Below are 19,691 nucleotides of genomic sequence, written 5' to 3' on the forward strand. Positions count from 1 at the left end.
AGACTCCCGGAGTCCGCAGGTTTTCTCCAAGACACGGACACGCGTCAGTTTCTAGCGGCTTTATTTTGACATACACGACCTCAGACACAAGCGGGGCGGGCAGCGCTAGGTGTACAGAAAGGGCGGGCTCGGCGCAAGGCCTGAGCACTCCCTCCCATGCACGCAAGGTCCCGAGAAAACGCAGCCGCGCCCAGAAGCGACCGGAGCCACGTGTCATATCCGGGCGCAGGGCTTGGGCGGCGTGGACAGGCTTAGGCAGCTTCCAGGAAAGTGGAGCAGAGAGCGGTCCTCCAGACGAGGCCTTGTTGTTCCCCGAGAAGCAAAGGAACCAGGCCCTACCCATGGTTCTCCCCCAAATTTTCCCTATTAAAACATTTTTTAAATCGGTACAAACAAAACCAAATTGAACAGTTTTAAAGTTCAAAGCAATCTGCATCTAGGAGTGTGCATGTGACCAGATGAGAGCAAGGGAGCAGAGGATACCGAAGAAGCCCAGGCCTTTGGCCCCTTAGGAGAATCCCCACGCCCACTGCACAGGCCCGGATGTGAGGGAGGGGTGGGGTCCCTGGCAAGTTGCTACACTGGTCCCCTTCCTCTTTAAGCACCGCCCATCCCACCCCGCTAGGGGGCTGGTGTCGACTTGGCCCACGGAAGCACTATAGAGAGGAGTCACTTGGACACCCCAACCCGTGATCCTGTCTTGCACTTTGGTCCCAAGTTGGGGCTGGGAAGGCAGGGCCTGGCAGGGACAGGGCTCTCTGGCATGGAGCAGGGCAAAATAGTGGCAAACAGCAAGTGCAGACACACATGCCCGCCACCCGTTGGATAACAGGGCTGTGTCTTGCAAGTGTTCAAAAGTGCTGAAAAGAAGGGACCCTGCCCTGGGAAAGCAGCAGCAAAACCAGCCCTGCTCTTTTAGTGCCAGGAAATACTGACTATAAGTGGGTGTAACCTCTCTCACAATGAAGAGTGGAATGGGGCAGCAACTCCCACAATACACCAATTCAGGAAGCACGGCACATCCCCACACTGGGGAGGTGCCATCAAGTGGGTCCCGAGTGGACCCAGACCCTTTGGTTTAGCCTTGGCCTTGCCAGGAAATGACTAGCCACGCTAAGGAAGAGCTACTGCCCCCATGGCTGAAGCCACAGAATAGTACATGAGAGAAGATGCTCTTTACTGACCAGAAACAGACAAGCTGCTCCTCCTGGCCCCCAGGAATGGGAACCTGCCCACCAATGGCACCAGGGTCAGAGGGCTGAGAGAGATGGGATCCCATTGCGGAGCCCATTTAAGCTGTGTGAGGCTGCATCTCTAAGGAGTGGGAAAGTAGCCCATCAGTTACGGAGGCCTCTCACAGACACAGGCTGGCAGGCTTACCATGAATGCTGTAACAGGGACATGCTAGCAGTGACAATGACAGCGGCCCTGGACTCAGGGGAGGGCACTAACCTCGGCAACAGCTAGGTGAGCTCCTGGCCACAGATGGCAGGTCTCTGTGCCAATAAGGGCTGGCAGCAAAATCACTGAAGCCGTCGGCAAGGAAGGGGTCACCCCCCCGGTCTTCACTGTGGCACTGTCAGCGCTGAGTGCCGAGGGGGCCATGCCACAGGCTCACAGAGACGGTGCTGGGCCAGCAGGGAAACACCTCCTCCGATTCATTTTGCTACCACTTTTTAAAGGTAGCACCTGCTTAGGAAGGGCACAGGGGCAAAAGCTCACCTCAGGAATGGGAAAGAGGGTATTCTGCTGAGGGAAGCATGAGGGAAATCAATACTTACTACTGAACAAGGCTACACCCCAGGGGAAAAGATCACAGGGGCTGGCACATGGACGAATGGACAGACGGATGGATCCCAGTACTGGTAAGACAAAACTCTCATTAGCAGAATCGGGGCATTTGCACCCAGTGCCCAATGTCCTCAAAAGCAAACAAGCTTAAAGTTCTCCCTCACAAGCCGGGAGCTCCTCACAGTGGGCTGCTGCCTTGAGCTTGGCCTGGGGAGAGGTGAGACCCTGAGCGGACCACAGCCTTTGAGCCCTGGAAGGAGCAGTCTCTCCGAGGCAGCAAAGCTGCCCAAGAAGCCAGAGGAAGTGGATTCCTACCCACAGCCCAGGGGCTGCAAATACTGTCTGGGTCAGAGCCATCAGAGGCCCCAAAGGCTGCTGGGAGGCTGACTCTCCTCAGCCCACAGAGCAGGGCCCCCTCCAGTGGGGCAAGAGGGGATGGCCTCCTTAGGCAAGGGGTCTTAGTGAGAAAGGCTGGCTGGGGTGTGCAGGCAGGAGCAGGTTCAAGTGCCAAACAGTGCCTGGGGATCCCAGAGCCTGCGCTCTGCCATAGCTGGCTTCAGCACAGCTTCATGAATCTAGCCTCATGCCAAGGTCAGAACCAGGAAGGGTCCAGCTATGTGCAGTTGGCCCTGTGGTGCCCTGGGAATGCCTGTCAAAGAGATGGGTGATACCCACAGCACAGGTTATAAAGTCCCCCAAGAGATGGGCACCCAGCCTCTGTGGCTGAGGAACCAGGGCTGAATGAACATGGAGGGGCCCTGCGCCAACCCTGGGCTTCACCCTGCAACTAGCAGGACCCTGCAGTCACAGACCCCAAAGACCTGGGCAAGAGAAACCAAAGTCCAGGGGCACCCTGTCCCTGCCGCCAAGCCCACCAGGGGCAGCTCCTCCTTCCCAAGTCTGCCTGGACACAGCAGTCAGAGCCGTCAAGCTGGGCAGCCTGGCTGAGAGGACGTGTTCTGCCCTCCGTCACTTTATATATATGGATTCCAGGCTACAGCTAAAAACATTTCTTTTAGTTTACACCAAAGAGAAATATAACCCTTTAAAAGCAAGTCTGTGTGTCCTCACGGCGAGTTGAGAGCACTGGTCCCTGCCTGCGGGTGGAGAGGAAGGGGGTCCGGGGGGCCCCGAGCTGGGCCTACTGGTTCTCGTCCCGCATCTGTTCCATGATGCTGATGAGGTTCTCCAGGCCGAACACATAGCCTCGGTCGGGCCCATCATGCACTGTGGGGTCATCTCGGAAGCCCTTGAACGTGCTGTGTGCAAAGTCGATCATGCGGACGTCCACCTTGGGCGGAGAGAAGGGGCCCGCCTCCGGGCTGCTGCTGCTGAGGCTGGTGCTAGGGCCGCAGGGCGGGGCCACCTCCGGGAGGCTGGTGTCCAGGAGCTTCAGACGCATTTCGGACCGGCGGTCCAGGTAGGACTCAGACCGGCACTCCTTGCCGTCGTAGATGACAAGCAGGGAGCTGGAGTAGAAGCGGTAGGAGGCCTGCCGCTCCAGCACGGCCTTCAGGCCCCGCAGTTTGCTCAGGATGGGCTCAAAAAGGTCACGCCGCAGGTCCAGGCCGTTGTGCAGGTACTGATAGAGGGCGTTGCGGAAGCCTTCGATGGACAGCCCACGGCCATAGTACTTGTTCCTGCAGAGGTAATGCCCCGTGTCCAGCTGGTACACCTAAAACCCCAGGAGACAGGCAGGTGAGGACCAGGGAGGTCTGAGGACCTCACAGGGCCCTGGGCAGGCGCGGTCTGGAAAGTACTTCTGGCCAACCTGCACTTTTCTGCTCCAGCTTGCACGGCTGGAGTGAGCAGGCCAAGTCCGCCCTGAGTTTTCCTGTGGTAAAGGCAGGAGAGTGTGGAGACCAGGCCTGCAGGTGTTCCGCCATTACCCGTGGAGCCCTCCGGGAGACCAGCTGGACTCAAACTAGAATACCGATCGTGCTGACAGACAAGAGTCTTAGTTGCCCCAGTGTCAAGGCAACAGGCTCTCACAGTGGTTCTGCACTAGAGCCCAGTCCAGGGTCCCCGGGTAAGGACGAGAGGGCTCAGGGAACATGTCTCAAACAGGCACCCAGTGCCCCCCCAGGGACTCAGCCTCCCAGAGCAGACTCTGGGCCACTGTGCCAGGAGGACCCCCGGCATGGACAGCAAGCAGGTACACACACAACCCCAAACACGCAAGCACCTGGGCTCTTGCCAAGGCGGACTCACCTGCATGCCACAGACCCTGACGCCCAGCGTCGCCGACGTACTCTGCTCGCACTTCCGCATCTGCCGGGCGGCCTTCTCGGCGGAGGCGTCGTCGCCGTGCTGGCGGGTGCCCATCTTCAGGTCCAGCACACAGGGGCACTTGAAGTGGTGCACCACGTTCTCAAGCAGGAGGAACTCTGGACCGCAGTCAAGGGGAATAACGACCGTACTCGCCAGCAGTCCCAGCCAGGAAAGGAAAATCCAGTTTTACTACGAAAGGAGGCACTCCCTTCTAATGTAATAATGTGTGTTCACCTCAGAGACTCTCAAATGTGGGTGTCACACCTCTGGCTTATTATTTCTTTGAAAACATTTTTATTACGGGAAAATACATACACCATTTACCAGGTTAACCATTTATAAGTATGCAACTATTACCACCACCCACTCTCCAAAACCTTTTCATCTTCCCAAACAGAAATTAGAAACTGTTCAGGAGTGTGTGTGTGTGTGTGTGTGTGTGTGTGTGTGCGCCTATGAACACATGTACACATGTGTATTTCTCCCTTCCCAACAGATGATGTTAAAACAATAACGCCTATTCCTCCCCCGCCCCATATCCCCTGGAAACCACTATTCTACTTTCTGTTGCTATGAATGTGTCTGTCCTAGGTACTTCATATCAGCGGAGTCATAGAATATTTGTCCCTTTATATCTGGCTACTTCACTTAGCAAATTGGTTTCAAGGTTCATCCATACTGTAGCATGTGACAAAATTTCATGCCTTTTCATGAATAATTTTTAATCATATGTATTTGCCACATTTTTTGATGTCATCATTTTAATTTTATTCTTTAACACTGTCTTGCAGGCATACATAATAAACCAAAGAAAATTTGGGAGTTTCACATACATCTCTGGCACCATCAGTAAACCAAGACCCTGCTCAATCCAGTGCCTCATTTATGCATAAGAAGTAAGAAACTTCCTTTGTAGCTCTACTGCAAAAATGATGACTCAGATTTAACATTCCCAAACAGGAATCTTTAGAAAAAGCTGGATTTAAATTTCTCTCGCCATTTTCTGACTAAACTTCAAGCCATATAGTAAACTTATCCCTTAGTACTTCTAGGATCTCCTGTTTACATCCAGGTCTTCATCTACATCTCCTGTCTTCAATGATCTTAGATAAAGGTACTGGCTTGTCACAGGTCTGCCAACGATCATCATCGAGGCTCACAGCCAAGCCCTCAGTTCCATATTTTGGACTACGGAGCAATCACCTGGTCTTAGAGGGTAAGACCCTCGGCATCACTCTGATGATTAACATTTTAATATCCTGTAATTCTTTAAAGAGCAATGTGAAATTCATTATGTGCAGCTTTTGACTAGTCTCATTGCCTGCTATGATTTATAAACAAGCAACAATAAAACTCGAAGAAGGCTGCAGAAGTATCTCACAATGCCTGAGGGCGTAGGACCCTGCCTTTCCACTCAGTGGCTCTGGGCACAATACTTCATCCCCCTGTGCTTCCATATACTCATCTATAAATGGGAATCATAACAGTTCCTCCCTCAAAAGACAGGAAAACTGAGTAAGTACATATGAAGTGCTCAGCACACTTCCCCTCAGTTTCTCAATAAGTCTTAGTAATTTATTGTCCACTGTTTCAAAACGCTAACTGATTTTAAGAATTCTCATTTCATAATACTTTATCTCTGCTATCTTAAAACTATTTTACATTGGTATATTGTTTATCTTTAGAATAAACACTAAAACATTAAAAAAAAAAAATTATCTGTTGGGAGGGGAGAAATACAGGTGTACATGTGTTCATATGCACACACACACATACACAGCCCTGATTCTAGACATGCACCGATAAATATGGTAGCCACTATCCATACCTGCTGACTTAAATGCAGATTTTAATTAAACAAATTAAAAATTGAGTAACTCAGTCACAGCAGTCACATTTCAGTTACAATATGGCTAGTGGCTACCACAAATTTTAGCACAGATTCTTCCACTGTCACAGAGTTCTATTGGAGAGCACTTTTCTAGACTGCCAAGTTTAAGCTTCAGTCTTACCAGACCCAAAAGGCAGGGAAACAAAAAAAAAATGATGAAAACATAAAGAGCCCATGGTAAAGGGAGATAAGAACAAAAGACGAGCCCCTGAACAGAGAGGGTGCTGACCATGGTACTGGGAGGCGCCCTGACACAGGAGCTGTGGTCCCAAGTAGCAGGCGCTGCTGGAGGAGCGGTAACAAGGATACTGTAGAGCTTTCGGTCCTTGGACTCAGAGCGCATGCGACTCAGCTGCTGCTTGTGACAGCGCAGGCTCCAAGGGTTGTGGCTGATCTTCTCAGAACTCAGACCGCTGTTGCCATCTAGCATCTGGAAAGGGACGTCCGAGTGGCTGTGTAGCTCCACCTTCGGACTCTTTGCCTCCTGGGGGCTAAGAAGGAAGAACATACACATTGCTAAGGGGTTCAGACGAGTCATCCTCTGGGGTCTCACTACATAGGGCTGGGGAGGCCTGGATCAAGTCTAGCGTGCAATCTAACAAATCTTTCTGATGGGTGACACATGGCCCCAGAGGCATGAGCCCCTTAAAGTGAGTAAACGGGGTGCAGTAAGGAGCGAGCGTGTGCAGCCAGCGCTGCTAAACTGGTCTGATCTGATGTCAAGACAGAAACTGTGTGTTGCCACGTCTAAGAAAAGCCCTAATTCTAAGTCAAATCACAGAGCAATCTAGTTACTGATTTTTTTTTTTTTTGGCCATGCTGCACAGCCTGCAGGATATTCACTTCCCTGGGCTCGAACTCAGGCCCTCGGCAACGAAGGTGCCAAGTCATAATCACTGGACTGCCATGGATTCCCTCACTGAAACTTATTTTTGAGTGAGATTAAATAAGTACAAAGTAATTTAATCATACAATTTTGATTTCACTTTGGTTCAAAAAGCTCACATTATTTTTTGTTTACATTAGTTTTATTTATTTATTTTTACAATTTGCTAGTTTTTTTTTTTTAAAGTATAGTCACAAGGTTAGAAAACATTACCACTATCTAATTTTTAGAAATTTTCATCACCCCCAAAACAAATCTTGTCACCATTAGTAATAGCGACTTCTCATCAACGCTGCCCCCTCAATCCCTGGCATCCACTGACCTACTTTCTGTCTCTTGGACATAAAAGATATGGATTTACTGATTCTGAACATTTTAAATAAATGGAACCATACAATATGTGGTTTTCTGTGACTGGCTTCTTCCACTTAATGTATGTTTTCAAGGTTCATTCATACTGTAGCATGTGTCAGTATTCCATTTCTATTCACTGCTGAGTGATATCCTATACCACATTTAATTTATCCATTCATCAACTGATAGACATTCAGGTTGTTTCTAATTTGGGGCTATTAGGAATAATGCTGCTATAAATACTTGCATACACATTTTACACGTGACTATTTTCCTCCAGTTCTCTTGGGCATATACCTAGGAGTGCAGTTGCTGGGTTTAACTTTTTGAAAAACTGCCTAATTGTCTTCCAGAATGGCAGCACTATTTTACATTCCCATCAGCAACATAGGAGGGTTCCAGTTTCTCCATAACCTCAACAAAACTTTCATTGTCTATCTTTTTGACTATGGCCACGCTTGTGGGGGTGTACATTTTTTGCATGATGTATTGAGAAAAATAATTCTTTTTCCTGATCTACAAGAAAATTCAATTTCCAATTCAATAAGCTGAATTTTAGATGCAGGGCAAGGGTTAACAGGTGATATCAAGAGTCTCAGAGATCTGACTCCAAAACCCTTAAAGAGCATGGGCCTGGCTGCACTCACTGCCTCTGGGCTCTGCGATCCTGCAGGGGAGAAAGCAGCTGGGACCTCACCATGGGCCAGTGCATCTCCACCTCTGCCTTGGGAATGCGAGACATTAACAAAGCTGGAAGAAAACAACAGCGTGTCCTTGCTTCAAAAAGCTGAGAGAACTCCATTCTCTCTCGACCAGCTACAGCCAAACTCAGAAGGGGGCCCCACCGGGGCGATGGAACACGCAGGCGGCAGGCGGCACGATGTGGTGAACCTGCGAACATCAGCCATCGTCCCTCCACCGTGAGCCCTGCTTCCACGTGATGCATCAGGATGCTAGAGATACTCTGAGTGTCTGTGCTCACAGCACCAGACATGCATCGCCAGCCCCGCTCACCAGCCCCTTACCTCTCCGAGGTTTCGAGGGGCAGGCTGGCTTTCTCCTCCTTGTGGTCACTGCCACTGCTCGACCGGTGCAGGCTCCGGCGCGAGTGCTTGCGCCGAGGCTGCTCCCGCTCCGGTGCGTCATCCGGCTCCACGGTCTCACTTTCCACGTACGGGTAGGCCACCAAGTTGATGTAACCGTCGCTGTCCCCCTCGAAACAGACGGATACCACTCCTGTTGGGGAAAAAGCAGCAGCCAGTCAACAAATATTCACCCAGGCTGGGTCCATTCAGCACCGACTGCTGGCCCTTGCTGGCCCTCCACACAGTCATCACCTGCCCTGAAGCTGCTATAGGAACGATGAGGGGCAGGCATCTTTTTCAGAACATACCTCACCACTCATTCCCATCCTTAATCCACCATTCCCCTTTGATTTTGGATACATTTGTATTTATTTCCCATCCTCTTATCTAACTCTCTTGCTTTCAACTATTGCCTTCTGTACCATTCAGAAGAACTGTATCTTCCAGGTGACACAGCCATACCCAGCATAATTTAACCTCCACTTACTGAACTACCCTACACTGCTGTCATCTCCTCTGTCTTCTGCGAGATCTGGTTTCCTTCTGCCTGACAGTGTCACCAAGAGAGACATCAAGACTCCTCCAAGACAGCCCCCAAAACATGTCTCTGCACTGCGGATCAGGCTAGTCCAGGCTCACCAGGCAGAACTTCGGCCTCAGCAAAGCACCAGCATTCCTAAGTGGAAACAGCTATTTTCCACACAGTACTCATGCAAGTTCATTGTGTCCATTTTTATCAAACAGCTTGTCCTTGGTTTCTTCTGGATCATTACCAAAGGAGCTGAAACACAGCACCTAGAAATCTAACTCAATGAGTTTCTTTGGTTGTTAAAAAAGTCCAGGCTGCCCTTCACCTGATTTCCATAATCCAACCTACTATCAATTACATGTCTCGTTTTACACTCTTGGTGTGCAAAATCGGCATTATGATCTGAGAATCGGTGACAAGCCTTTAAGAATATGTCAGTATGCCAGACCAAGAACATCCTTTTCTTTGGCCCATTGCCTTCTCCAGGAGGACACTGCTCTTAAACCCTGGTCTCTTTTAGGAAGAAAAAAACCCTTGAAACATCAACATGTAATGGATTCTTCTTTTCTTACATTGCTTAAATGCACACCTCACTTCAGTGGGCTTCACAACCGTACCCTGGCTTCCTTAGGAAGATAACGTGCCTCTCCTACAGGTTTCCGTTTTCATAACTTCTTCCCTTTGTCTTTTCCAGAGCTTCAATTCTGTTCAAGCCTGAATGCCCCCTGGTCTACAACGTTCTTTGTTTCCTGGGCTCCCCCTCTTGCTCTGATGTGGAGTGTCCTCCAAGCCTGCCACGGGGCTCCCAAGCTGGAGCTGACCAGAGAGAGAGCTGTTCCTTCTACGATCCTCTCCTTTCCCCCCTTTTTCTTGACTTCCTCCTAATCTGAGTGGAATACATCTTCAAGTAACTTCCTAACAAAAGAGGGTTCAGGATGTCAATTTTGTGTTCTTTGTGGGAATTCTACTCCAACAAGTGATGGACAGTTTAGCTGAAGACAGAATTCTATACTGTCTGCAAATAAAGACAGCTTTACTTCTTCCTTCCCAATCTGAATGCCTTTTATTATTTTCCTGCTTACCTGTACTGGCCAGAACCTCCAAGTTAAATGTCAACTAGAAATGGAGAACACGGACATTCTTATCTCATTCCGCCATCTTAGGGGCTAAAGCGACTGTCTCATCGCTGAGTATGAGGCTATCTGTAGGTTTTTCATAGATGCCTTCTATCAGGTTTGAGGAACTTTCCTTCCATCCCTAGTTTGCTGAGAGTTTTGTTATTGTTGTTGTATAAAGAATAGATACTTGAAACAGATGGTCAACAGATACATGAAAAGATGCTCAACATGGCTAATTATTAGAGAAATGCAAATCAAAATTACAAGGAGATACTACCTCACACATGATTCATGGCCAATCATGAAAAAAATCTACAAATCATATATGCTGGAGAGGGTGTGGAGGAAAGGGAACCCTTCCACACTGTTGCTGGGAATGTAAATTAGTACAGCCACTATGAAGAACAGTATGGAGGCTCCTTAAAACCTAGAGTTGCCATGTGATAACAGCAATCCCACTCCTGGGCATGTATCTGGACAAAACAATAGTTTGAAAAGATACATGCCCTCCTAAGTTCACAACAACACTGTTCACGATAGCCAAGACATGAAAACAATCCAAATGGCCATCAAAAGATTAATGGATAAAGATGTGGTATGTATATACAACAGAATACCACTCAGCCATAAAAAAGAATGAACTAATGCTATTTGCAGCAACATGGATGGACCTAGAGATTATCATACTGAGTGAAGCAAGAAACACAAAGACAAATACCATATGGTATCACTTATATGTGGAATCTAAAATATGACACAAATGAACTTATCTATCCTACGGAACAGAAACAAACTCACATACAGAGAAGACTTGTGGGGGGTGGGGGGTGGGGCAGGAATGGACTGAGAATTTGGGATGTGCAGATGCAAAGTATTATATATAGAGAATAAACAACAAGGTCCGACTCTATAACACAGGGAACTATATTCAATATCCTGTGATAAACCATAATGGAAAACAATTTTAAAAAGAACGGACATATATGTATACTGAATCACTGTGGAAATCATGTAATGTTTATCCTTTTGGGTTTGGCTTCTTTCTTTCACTTAGCATAACGTTTTCAATGTTCATCCACCTTGTAGTATGTGTCAGAACTTCATTTGTTTTTATGGCTGAATACTATTCCACTGTAAATGTATGCCATTTATCCATTATGTAAATGTATTTTGTTTACCAGTTCATCTGTTGATGGGTGCCTGGGTTGCTTCCACATTTTGACTATTATGAATAATGCTTCAGTGAGTATTACTTTACATATATCTGTTTGAGTCCCTGTTTTCAATTCTTTTGGGCATATATCTAGGCATGGATTGCTGGCAATTTCTGTGTTTTAATGTTTTTGAAGAACTGACTGTCAAACTGTTTTCTACAGTGGCTATTCTATTTTGACACTTTTCCCAGCAGTGTTCCTATTTCTCCTTATCTTGGCCACACTTCTCTTCTTCCTTGTAACAGCCATTCACTGGGTGACAGAAGTCTCTATTGTGGTTTTGATTTGCATTTCCCTAATGACTAGTGACACCACCCTATGGCAGAAAGTGAAGAGGAACTAAAAAGCCTCTTGATAAAAGTGAAAGAGGAGAGTGAAAAAGTTGGCTTAAAGCTTAACATTCAGAAAACTAAGATCATGGCATCTGGTCCCATCACCTCATGGGAAACAGATGGGGAGACAGTGGAAACAGTGTCAGACTTTATTTTTTTGGGCTCCAAAATCACTGCAGATGGACTGCAGCCATGAAATTAAAAGATGGTTACTCCTTGGAAGGAAAGTTATGACCAACCTAGATAGCATATTAAAAAGCAGAGACATCATTTTGCCAACAAAGGTCCGTCTGGTCAAGGCTATGGTTTTTCCAGTGGTCATGTATGGATGTGAGAGTTGGACGGTGAAGAAAGCTGAGTGCCGAAATTTGATGCTTTTGAACTGTGGTGTTGGAGAAGACTCTTCAGAGTCCCTTGGACTGCAAGGAGATCCAACCAGTCCATCCTAAAGGAGATCAGTCCTGAGTGTTCATTGGAAGGACTGATGCTGAAGCTGATACTCCAATACTTCAGCCACCTCATGCGAAGAGTTGACTCACTGGAAAAGACCCTGATGCTGGCAGGAATTGGGGGCAGGAGGAGAAGGGGACGACAGAGGATGAGATGGCTGGATGGCATCACCGACTTGATGGGCATGAGTCTGAGTAAACTCCGGGAGTTTGTGATGGACAGGGAGGCCTGGCGTGCTGCGATTCATGGGGTCACAAAGAGTCGGACACTACTGAGCGACTGAACTTTAACTGTAATGACTAGTGATGTTGATAGTCTTTCCCTGTGTTTGTTGGTCATCTGTGTGTCTTCTCTGGAAAAATGTTTATTCAAGTCCCTTGACCACTTATGAATAGGCTTGTTTCTTAACTTTTAATTGGCAAAAAAGAGCTAGAGTAGTTTCTTAGAGCACTGAAGTTCTGTCCATTGTTGTTTTTTACCTCAGGGTTTTTGCTTATCCTTGGAAGCTTGGAATGTTCTTTCCATTGTCCTTTGTCCATAGTTGCTCCTCATCCTCCAGTCCTTTAAGTCTCTCCAGACACTCCTTCCCCAATCATCCTGTATCAGGGGCTCTGGTTTGGAAGCTTTATTACTGTCAATTACAGAACCTTACTTATTTTACTCAAAGTACTTAACACAATCTATAATTGTTTTGTCTATAATTTGTTTATTCTTTCTCACATTAGCATGTAAGCTCCATGAAGATATGGGTCTTTTTCGTCTTCTACACTAATGAGCACAGGGCCTGGCATCCAGTAGATGCTCAATAAATACTTGATAAATGAATGAGGCAAGGTTTTGAAAAACGATACAAGGCATTTAGCACTGCAAGCAGTAACACTTGATGACTACAGCTGGTCATATTAAATAAACGGAAATCCCTCTTCAAACCTACTGCCAAAATATAGAATATTAAAAATATATATATATATATAGAATATTATTGGCATTTTTCCTTAGCTGAGTTTTAAAAACACCTGTGGTTCTGGCAATAAAGAAATGTGTATGTGATTGTGCGTTAGAATTAATATATGCATTTTCTAAACCTCTATGTTGAAAGGGCCTAAAAGCAAAGCCACTCCAGTGGCAATCAGAACATCCAGCACCAAGATCTTGTTTTTTCTAACTATCATTCCTATGATACAAGGAAGAAAAGCTTGTTGCAAAATCTGGTTCCCGAATCAGGGCAGAAAAATACAAGATGAGCCTGGAATATCTCTTGGTAACTGAAAGTAATGAAACAGCTAAAAATGATGAGGGGTATATGTCAAAAGTATACAAGAGCTAATGTTAAGGAGTCCCAGTGACCAAATCTAGAATAATTTGAGGAATAAAATACATACGTCCACACTGACAGATAAATGGGTGAGGAGGGATAATTCTTCCTTATAGAATTGTAATTTATTTTAACTACTAGGTATAGAAGAAATGATTAAAAGAGATGTCATCATTAGGCATGCAATTTTGTTGTTGTTCAGTTGCTAAGTCATGTCTGACTCTTTGCTACCCCATGGAATGCAGCATGCCAGGCCTCCCTCTCCCTCACTCTGCAGTTTAGTAATTATCACAGGAAAGAACCATTGACCAATTGGAAAACTAGTATGCTATGAAGCAGGATATCCAGAGAGTCCCAAGGTATCTCTCCACATGAAACTCATTAATTACAACAAGAAAAGCCATAATTTTACAGTGCAAAAGCCAGGCAGACACCATCTTAACAAAGCAATCAAAGTTAAATCACCAGTAACAAGAGATGGACCTCCTGACATGATGAACTGAAGAAGATACTGGATCATTTCTACTGCCCAAGATATATAACCTCAATTTAATCATCAGGAAAGAGAAAACAAATCCAAATTTAGGGACAATCTACAAAATAACTACTAGTACTCTTCAGAAGCATCGAGGTCATGAAAGACAAAGAAAGAGTGAGAAACTGTCCCAGACTGGAGGAGGCCAAGGAGGAATAAATACAATGTGAAATCCTGGACCTGAAAAATGACAGAAGTGAGAAAATAGCCAAAATTTGAATAAAGTGTACAGGTCAGCTAAAAGTATTACACCAAAGCTCCTTTTCTGGCTTTGATAATTATAAACCATGATATGGTTATGTATCTTTTAATGATGCTTTTATTTATTAATACTAGACAACCAACCTAAATAAAGCCTTTGATTTCAGTATCCAATAGGTATGAAATAGCAGCATTCTTAAGATCGAAACCCTTTAAATTCAGGTGCTGAAATTCACTGAAGGAACTTCAGGGCAGTGTTTAGAAGCGCCAGGTTTTCACAGGCCCTCACCCACTTTCTCACACTGGCTGCACCATCCCACTGCAGAGCTCCTGTCTGCTGGAGCACAGACCACAGCACAACTTCTGCCACAGTCAGCTCACTCCCAACAAGCCAGGGGCCCTTTCCGAAAGCTGAATTCATGGAGCAGAACTCAAAGGCTTCCCTCTTCTAGCTGAAAAATAGCTCTTTCTACCCAGCTACCAATAAGGGTTACATCTATAGCATTATGCTTCTGGTCAGAGAAAACCAAAAATTGTCTATCTTCCCTTCTCCTTCAATGGGATACATCACTGGGACACTGAACTTCATTTGAGTCTTTAGCACATTCTCTGGAATTAGAGTAAGACCCAGCTGATTCACGACAGGGCTGTTTTTTCGTCTGCTCACCAAAGCACTGAAGACGATTTTCTGGCATGCTCTCACTGAGTATGTGTGAAAGGTAGAGGCCCCTACAGTGGTCACGGAGAAGCCAGTACCACACAAGCAGGAGAGGGGAAGGGAGGGAAGGGGAGGGGTGAGGAGGGGGAGGGAGGAGAGTCGAGGCTGAGTTTGTGTTGATCAAGATGTCTTTCAGTGCCCTGTAATCCCTTCCAAACACTGAATTTCAGCCCACTGTGCTGGCAGCTGAAGCAGTGGGTTCATCAGCTTGGATTACGCTGGTTACATCCAAATCCACTTCTGGCATCTGAATCATCTTGCAGAGAACCATCAACTGCAACTTTCCATTCACACAGATATTTTCAAATATCATCTTGGTGGGAAAAGTAAAAATAAACCATCATCCTGGCAGAACTCAAGAGGTTGACGACGCTTCCTGAATCTCGCCTGGGGCTGCTGGTCTGGCCATGCACACAGGAAAGCCAGTGCAGGCATCTCCAGGGAGAGGTCAGCTGCACAGCGACAGGCTTCACTCGGCGCACTGGTATCATGGGAGCATTAGAGGACCTCTATTACTTTCGCAACTTTTCTGTAATTTTACATTTCAAAATAAAAAGTAAAGGACTTCTCTGGTGGTCTAGTGGTTAAGACGCTGTGCTTCCACTGAAGATACTGTAGATGCTAAAGACTTGCTATGGTTTTTAAAGACTTCTGTTCCCCAATCTGAGAGTAGGTTGTTAGGAAAACTGAACCAATAGATGACTGACAATCCTTCCCTGGGTGGCACCTTGAGATTCTAACTAGTCCAAATTCTGGTGGTTGTGATTTAGTAAACATTTCTCTGGAGCCTGGGGTTCCACTTCATTTTAAAGGATTTTTTTTTCCTTCTTCCCTTAGCATCAGAAGAGGACTCCATGAGTTAACAAGGCTTGTAGTTTTTTTTTTCTGGTTTTGGCATTTTTATAGCAAAAGATTTGGCCATGATGTGTTGAGTGTAGATGGGTGGGCGGCTGAAGCTACATTTATAAAGCATTTGTAACTTGTTTCTTAGCCACTTAGAGACAGCAGTGTGTTTGATTCTCGCTTCTCTCTCGTTTTGCAGCGTTAAGAGTATTTATTCCTCCAAATTCAATATGCTCTGATTCTGTTCTGAAAACAGTAACAAACAGTTCGATTCAAAACTGCACAAAGGACTTGAATAGACACTGCTCCAGAGAAGATACACCAAACGGCCAATGGCACATCAACATCCTTCATTAGTCATTAAGAAAACACACATCATAACAGTGCGACACCACTTCACACCCACCAGGGTGGCTGCACAATTGTTGCTATTGTTTTTAATGGAAAATAAGGGTTTGTAAGGATACGGAGAAAAAGAAACACTGCCGGTAAGAATGTCAAATGGTAGGCTAATATGGAAACCAGTTTGACAGTTTTTCAAAAACACTGAACACAAAATTACCATATGATCCAGCAATTCCACTCCTAGGTATATACCCAAAAGAACTGAAATCAGGGACTCAGGCAGGCATTTGTAAGGTAATACGCATAGAAGCATTATTCTTAATAGCCAAAAGGTGGAAACTCAGGTATCAGTCAACAGATGAACAGATAAATAAAATACGGCACATATTTACAATGGAATAGTATTCAGCCGTAAAAACAAATGAAGTTCTGACACATGATGAACCTTGAAAACATTATGCTAAATGAAATAAGCCAAATTCAAAAGGACGAACATTACATGATTCCACTTCTATGAAATATGTAAAATGGGCAAATTTATAGATACAGAAAGTAGATTAGAAGGTACCAGGTGAGGGGGAAATGAGTTATTTAATGGGTACAGAGATTTTGTTTGAGGTGATGTAAAAGTTCCAGAAATAGATAATGGTAATGGTACACAGCACAGTGAGTGTGTTTAATGCCACTAAATTAAACACTTAAAAATGGTAAATTTTGCTGTATAACAACACATTATAAATCAATTATACTTTATTTTTTAAAAAGCTGCATCCACCTTATAAAATGGTTAAATTTTATGTTATGTATATTTCACCACAATAAAAGAATTAAGGAAACAAAAGCCAATACCAATATGGACTGGTTTTTCTAAATCGAGGATCTCCCAAATAAAGCGTAGTGCAAACATGCCTGAATTCACACTGCTTTGGAAAAGGTGAAAAAACAGAACACGGGGAATTTCCCAGCAGTCCAGTGGTTAGGACTCAGTGCTTCCACTTGAGCAGCCTGGATTCAGTCCCTGGTCAGGGAAATAAGATCCCACAAACCATGCAGCACAGCCAAAATAAAAAGAACACAAAAAACGTAATTTATACGTGCATGGATGCATACTACGTCGCTTCAGTCATGTCTGACTCTCTGCGACCCTATGGGCCATAGCCAGCCAAGCTCCTCTGTCCATGGGATTCTCCAGGCAAGAATACTGGAGTGGGTTGCCGTGCCCTCCTCCAGGGGATCTTCCCAACCTAGGGACTGAACCCACATCTCTTATGTCTCCTGCGTTGGCAGGCAGGTTCTTTACCACTAGTGCCACTGGGAAGTCCCAACTTATACATAAGGGTCAGTCATAAAAACGTATACAGACAGTGATAAAAATCAGATTTTAAAACAAAGCGACTTAAATTCTGGTATACATTCATGGGGTTCTAGTCTATCAAGTTACATTATAAAGCAGATTACTTTTCCTTTAAAAGTTAGGACCTCCAGGCCCCAGTCCTCTAAAATTCTTACCATCCATTCTCCCCTAGCACATACAGACACAAGCTCCAGAGCACCTCCTCACCAGCTACCTCATCCCCTGAGCCTGGAGAGCATCCAATTCCTTCTCTGGGAGCAGAGAAGGGCTGCCCCTTCTCTCCTAGACCATCCCAGCCAACAGGGAAACCTCCTCAACCACAGCATGCTCTTTGCCAACGGCCTTAATGCTGTGAACTATTCTTCTCCGGTTTACCTATCAATGGACTCAGTTTTCAAAAAATAAAGACCTTGCTGATGCTTTCAAATTTTGCTTATCAAAGTGACTTTGCTGCAAGGAGACAAGAGAGACCCTCAACCGTACCACGTGGCCGACGGAACAAGGAAGCGGGGCTGAGGGCCTCCACGCTGCTCTCTCCACACTGGCCAGGGACTGACCTTTGTACTCAGGGGTGAACTCCTTCATCTCGGGCGGGAGGGACTCGTAGAAGCGCTGCTCCCGGGAGATGAGGGGCTTGCACACAGTGTGGTCGTCGTAGCGCATCATGCTGCTGTGGCCGCCCACCTGGTGGATGAAGGGCTCCAGGAGGACTCCCCGGTCTCCGGGCCGCCCCGCATTCTTGCCGTACTGCCCCACCTCCATGGTTTGACAAACACACATCGCGTTGGGGGCCAGCTGCACACCGAGGGCAGAGGATGTGGCACATGAGCCGCGACAGGTCCTGGCGGGCTGAGAGCCGACGGTCAGCGTCTGCTCAGCTGCTTCTTCTCTCCTGACAGAGGGAAGAGAGGAAAAGAGGGAATCAGGACACCCGGCAAGCTACAGCTTCTCAGGAGTTCACACCACATCCACTCCTGAGGAAGAACAGGGGCTGTGTCTTGCTCCCCACTATGTGTTCCCCGGGATGACAACACTGTCAGATCCCCGGGAGCGAGCTGGGCTGATTTCTGTTGAATGATGCAATGTGGGTCGCCTCCACCCATCTTTTGTACCATTGTGTCTGGATTTCTCACAACATCCAGTACTGGGAAGGGTCTCTCCCTGACTCGAGGAAAAGGTTTTGCCTCCAAAATCAGGTCACATGAGATTCCCAACTTTTCTGCTTAAGGTGTCAAGGACTTGGCAGGGAAAGCCATTCCCTCCTGAGTTGTAGAAGCATAAAAAGGTTTTGTTTTCCCCAAAGGTATTCAGACTTCATATTTCTTCTACTTTAAATCTACGGCCATGAACTTATGACCATGCCAAGCACCACAGCGCTTCTGTTCCTGTTTGATTCTACACAAACAGCGGGACACGGAAAAGCCCTTTGTACTTAAATAGCCTCGTTTTAATGTAAGTTTTCTCTCAAGAAAGTTTCTATAGTGTGACACTTAATAATGAATATATCTTTCAAATTAGGAATGTAGTAGGTAGGCAGGTGGGGGAGCGAAGGATAGCGAGTTTGGGATCAACAGAGGCAAACTATCATATACAGGATGGATAAACAACGTCTTACTGTTCAGCACAGAGGACTACATTCAATACCCTGTGATAAACCATAACAGGAAAGAAAATGAAGAAGAGTACGTATAACTGAGTCACTTGGCTGTACGAAAGAAATTAACATGGTAATAAATCAATTACACTTCAATAAAATTTTTAAAACTTAAAAAGGAACATAGCCGGCAAGACAACATCTGAAAGATCGAGACTAAAAGAAAAATATTTATAGAGCAGTAATATGGCTTTACCTGTGAGAGATAAACTATTACTTTTTCTGAACCTCCTCACTATGGGCAAAATGAGCTATGCTGTGCTGTGCTTAGTCGCTAGTCATGCCTGACTCTTTGCGACTCCATGGACTGTAGCCCGCCGGGCTCCTCTGTCCACGGGGATTCTGCCAGCAGGATACTAGGGTGGGCTGCCACGCCCTCCTCCAGGGGATCTTCCCAACCCAGGGATGGAAGCCAGGTCTCCCATATTGGAGATGAATTATTGGAGATGAATTCTTTACCATCTGAGCTACCAGGGAAGCAAAATCAGCTATATAGTAACACTATTGCAAAATGTAAAATTTTCTTTACTCCAAAGCTGCCTAGGAAACTATGTGCTATCAACACCATTCCCACTCCCCCAAACGGATCAGCATCCCTTTGTTCACTTAAGTTCTCCTTCAGGATACGGCTCCGACTCCATTCTCTTCGAACGAGAGTGTGATGCACACCTCTGTGTCTCCTGTGGCATCCTGTGCCAAGCCTACAGAAGCAATACATTCACTGTCCTGTCATCTATTTGTCATCTGTCACCACCACCAAACCACTCTCTCTTAACTCCATCTCGGGTTCGAGGCAGTTCCTGGC

General features: G+C 46.1%; 1 protein-coding gene and 1 pseudogene across 3 annotated transcripts in view; both read right to left on the reverse strand.

Annotated features, from left to right (window-relative positions):
- Positions 1-44: 44 nt before the first annotated feature.
- Positions 45-19,691, reverse strand: part of IP6K1 (inositol hexakisphosphate kinase 1) — a 38,186-nt gene continuing 18,539 nt past the window's right edge. For all 3 annotated transcript variants that reach the window (XM_043443336.1, XM_043443337.1, XM_043443338.1), the window contains 5 exons: positions 17,790-18,124; positions 8,219-8,429; positions 6,263-6,444; positions 4,003-4,178; positions 45-3,466 (listed from right to left, as the gene is read on the reverse strand). In XM_043443336.1, coding sequence (XP_043299271.1) covers positions 2,933-3,466; positions 4,003-4,178; positions 6,263-6,444; positions 8,219-8,429; positions 17,790-18,012 — 1,326 coding nt within the window. In that variant the 5' untranslated portion in view covers positions 18,013-18,124 and the 3' untranslated portion in view covers positions 45-2,932. The remainder of the gene's footprint in view (positions 3,467-4,002; positions 4,179-6,262; positions 6,445-8,218; positions 8,430-17,789; positions 18,125-19,691) is intronic.
- Positions 12,175-17,783, reverse strand: LOC122425039 (annotated as a pseudogene).

Source organism: Cervus canadensis, chromosome 22, assembly GCF_019320065.1.
Source record: "Cervus canadensis isolate Bull #8, Minnesota chromosome 22, ASM1932006v1, whole genome shotgun sequence".
In the NCBI taxonomy this organism is placed as follows: domain Eukaryota; kingdom Metazoa; phylum Chordata; class Mammalia; order Artiodactyla; family Cervidae; genus Cervus; species Cervus canadensis.